Below are 3584 nucleotides of genomic sequence, written 5' to 3' on the forward strand. Positions count from 1 at the left end.
CTCCCTTTGGGATTGCGGACAAAATATGCCACATCCCAGAGAAAAGACGATGTGAGAGTCTGAGAGATGATATTTTATGATCCCTTGCGAAAATGGAGAAGCCTATGTTCTATCTGCTTTCATCTCATCTTCTTGTAGCCCAACAACAGCAGATCTTTTGTGTGGGCCTAGCGTGGCCCAAGAGTTCTTTAAATCTCAGGTCGGTTTGGCCACTGCCTGTCCAAGTTCATGTCTGTAAGCCGTTCATTTTTAGGTTACTCAGTTTACTAATCAAGTAAAATTAAAAAATTATGAAATTTAATTTTTAAATAGTTTTAATAATGTAGATCGTGTTTAATGGAACAGATCGTCGAATCGAATATTCTATCATCAAAATTAATTTACAAGCACGGAGGTATCCGTACTTTCGAAAAATATAGGAGCCTAACTTTCAAAGAATAACATGGCCCTAACACAAAAGAAGACACTCAGATACTCATTTAGTTACTATTATTACTGTTGCAGCGTACTATACAATATTCATCACCAACTGAAAGATAAATAAAAAAAAAGGGATACATCTCATCTCATCTCATGATGATGGGAGTCACCATGGTCGACCAATTCCTTCAGCGTGTCTGGCTCTTCTTTCAAATCTGGTAAATGAGCTTGCCGAACTCGTCCATGTGCTCCGCCTGCAACGATATGGCGATCGACTGGCTCCGGTCGCCGGTCGGGCTCGGGAGCACGTACGCCAGTCCCTCGTAGGCGATCCCGCCGGGCCCCATGAACGCCGGCCGGCCCCACCCAAAGTCGGCGTCGTGTATCGGCAACCGTGCCCAGCTGGTCAACCCGAGGTTCGGGCACCGGAACGTGTGCGGTCCCTTTGCCAGCGCTGATAAATCCGGCTGCAGCTCCAGGTAGTCCAGCGCCGACGTCATGTACTTGTCGTCCATCCTCGCCAGCATGCCCTGGACCTTAGCGGCGGCCTCGGGCACCCCTACGATGACCTCGTCTGCTGTGGCGATCGGAGTTGCCGTCAAAATAACGTTCCCGATGTACCTGTTGAAGATAAAAGCATTAATTACGCTACCGTTCTCTGACTGCTTAAACATTCGGAAGAAAAAAAAAAAAAAAAACAATTGACTAGTTCACATCTTTCAACAAAAAAGGAAGTTGATAACGCCAGTGCATTTCATACTAGTAAATGCTAAATTGTCATCTTTAACGGTTTAAGATTTTAGAGAACAACGGTTCTCTTTACCCATCGGGCAGCGGCGGCTTTAGACGCTGTCGTCCGTCCACAGCAATGTACAGTTTGGTGAGCTGGTCCGCCGGTAGTCCCCGTGCGAGGCACGCACACCGCCACACGTGCCCAGCGACGAGAGCATACAAACTGAATTTCGGCGATCCAGGGGGCACCCTAGCCCGGAGTTCATCGATGTGGGTCGGAGTGAGCTTGAACATGCGAACGACGGTGGCTGTGGCCTTGTTGGACGTGGAAGACGGTGAGATTACCTCGGTGGACATGGAGGGAGGGGGGTGGTACTCGACGTGGGGAAACGAGGGGGTCGGGGGGTTGCGGGCGCGGAGGAGTGTGCGGTCGATGAAGGGGCGGATGGTCGGCGGGAGGCCGCGGGCGAGGTTGGCCCACGAGTTGATGAAGTTGATTCCGGTGTACCCGTCCGCGACGTAGTGCTGCATCCCCACCCCTAGCGCGACGCCCCCGCATTGGAAGTAGGTCACCTGTTTCCGGATTTCACTATCAGTGTCCAACACTTCTGCTTTCAGCTGTAGCTATCTCGTGCGAAAAAATCTGTTGCTAGGCACATCTCTTTACTTTCGCGACGTGTCAATAATAGCTAGGGATGTCAATGGGTATGAATATCCGAAATTTTATCGAAACCCGAATCTGAATGAAAGGGATATATTCGATGGATATGGATATGGATTCAGATATGGATATAAAAAATAGAAACCCGACGGATATGGATTCGGATATGGATTTTGATTGTACCCGACCCGAACCCGAACCCGACCCGAATTGATATTATTTTGTATGGATATTTATTCATTATTAATGACTAAGTGATAACTCGGCGTTAGTGCAAAGCTTGTTCAGATACTGTTGCAACATTAAAAGTTTCAGCATCCGAGCTCCTTTAATTTTATTCTTAAAGATTCCATCTTTTTACAAACCATGATTAATTTGGGCCCACTGGAAGAGAATACATCTGGAAAGTTTAAACTACAGGTGCAGTAATTTGAAACCATCCTAGCAATTATATTGAGTTCACTCTATTGTCTATATTTTGCAGAGATACACCAAACCCCCCACCCTGTTATATTTATGTTGACGATTAGAGCTAGTGTACTGTACCTTGTAAACGAGAGGTCTCCACACCATTTCAAAGCCCGGTAATTTCATAATACCTATTTCTATGTTTTGTAACTCTATTTTTCTTTCCCTTTATTTCTTTTTTTTTACTTATTGTTATTTTTATTTCTTATTGCCTCCCTATTATTTTTAATATGGGATATTATTTCTATAATATTATATTTATATTATTTTTTTAAAAAAAAAAAAAATATAAAATAAAATAATAAAAAAATATATAAGTATTATACATAATATAAATATAGTATATATATATATGATGTTATATTTGAATTTGTATTTTAAAAATTTAAATTTAATATAATATATTTTTAAATATTGAAAAAAGAAATAATTATTTCGGGGTCAAATTTTCGGATTCGGGTTTCGGATTTTTGGTCGGCTTCGGGTTTGGATATGGATTTTTAAAATCCGTCGGGTTCAGGTTCGGGCCTTGGGTTCAGAGTCGGGTTCGGGTTCTGGTTTTTAAAAATCCACCCCGAATCCGACTCGTTGACATCTCTAATAATAGAGGGCGGAGATGCATCTAATAAAAACGAATGATGGAAATAACTATAGATTATCATTACCTGTATTTATTTTTCACTTAAAAACTAATAAAAAAAGTTTAACAAATGTTTTCTTTTTAAATTTAATTTTTTTTTGAAGTTTTGAATGACATATTAGATATGATTTCTAAATTGAGGCTTTTGTTCAGATATCTCTTACTATCTATTACTATATATAAAAGTAGAACCCTTAATGAACCCTACGTGAGAAGCTGACATGTGGCTTTCTATATGCTTGCCACGTGTCAAACTCAAATATGGATATTTGGTTACAAATTATTTGAAATTATTGGTTTAATTAATTATTTAAAATTATTGGTTGCGAAATACGTAATAATCTGTTGCGAATTATTTTTTCGCAATGGAAATAATCTGTTGCAAACTCAAATTTCGTATTGGCAGATAATTAATTATTTAAAATTATTGGTTGCGAAATAAGCAATAATCTGTTGTGAATTATTTGAAATGGTTAGTTGCGAAAAAAAGGGTCAAACTCAAATTTCGTATTGGGTTGCGAAATAAGCAATAATCTGTTGTGAATTATTTGAAATGGTTAGTTACGAAAAAAAGGGTCAAACTCAAATTTCGTATTGGCAGATAATTAATTATTTAAAATTATTGCTTCCGAAATCAATAATCTAACGGTCAAACTCAAATTT

At 40.0% G+C, this 3584-nt stretch overlaps 1 protein-coding gene across 1 annotated transcript in view; it reads right to left on the reverse strand.

The window, feature by feature from the left end:
• Positions 1-627: 627 nt before the first annotated feature.
• Positions 628-3584, reverse strand: part of LOC109706140 (hydroxycinnamoyltransferase 1-like) — a 9126-nt gene continuing 6169 nt past the window's right edge. The window contains exons 3-4 of the mRNA XM_020226943.1: positions 1244-1725; positions 628-1041 (exon numbers count right to left, since the gene is read on the reverse strand). Of these exons, the coding sequence (XP_020082532.1) occupies positions 630-1041; positions 1244-1725 (894 nt within the window). The 3' untranslated portion in view covers positions 628-629. The remainder of the gene's footprint in view (positions 1042-1243; positions 1726-3584) is intronic.

This window comes from Ananas comosus, unplaced genomic scaffold (assembly GCF_001540865.1).
Source record: "Ananas comosus cultivar F153 unplaced genomic scaffold, ASM154086v1, whole genome shotgun sequence".
NCBI classification, from domain to species: Eukaryota; Viridiplantae; Streptophyta; class Magnoliopsida; order Poales; family Bromeliaceae; genus Ananas; species Ananas comosus.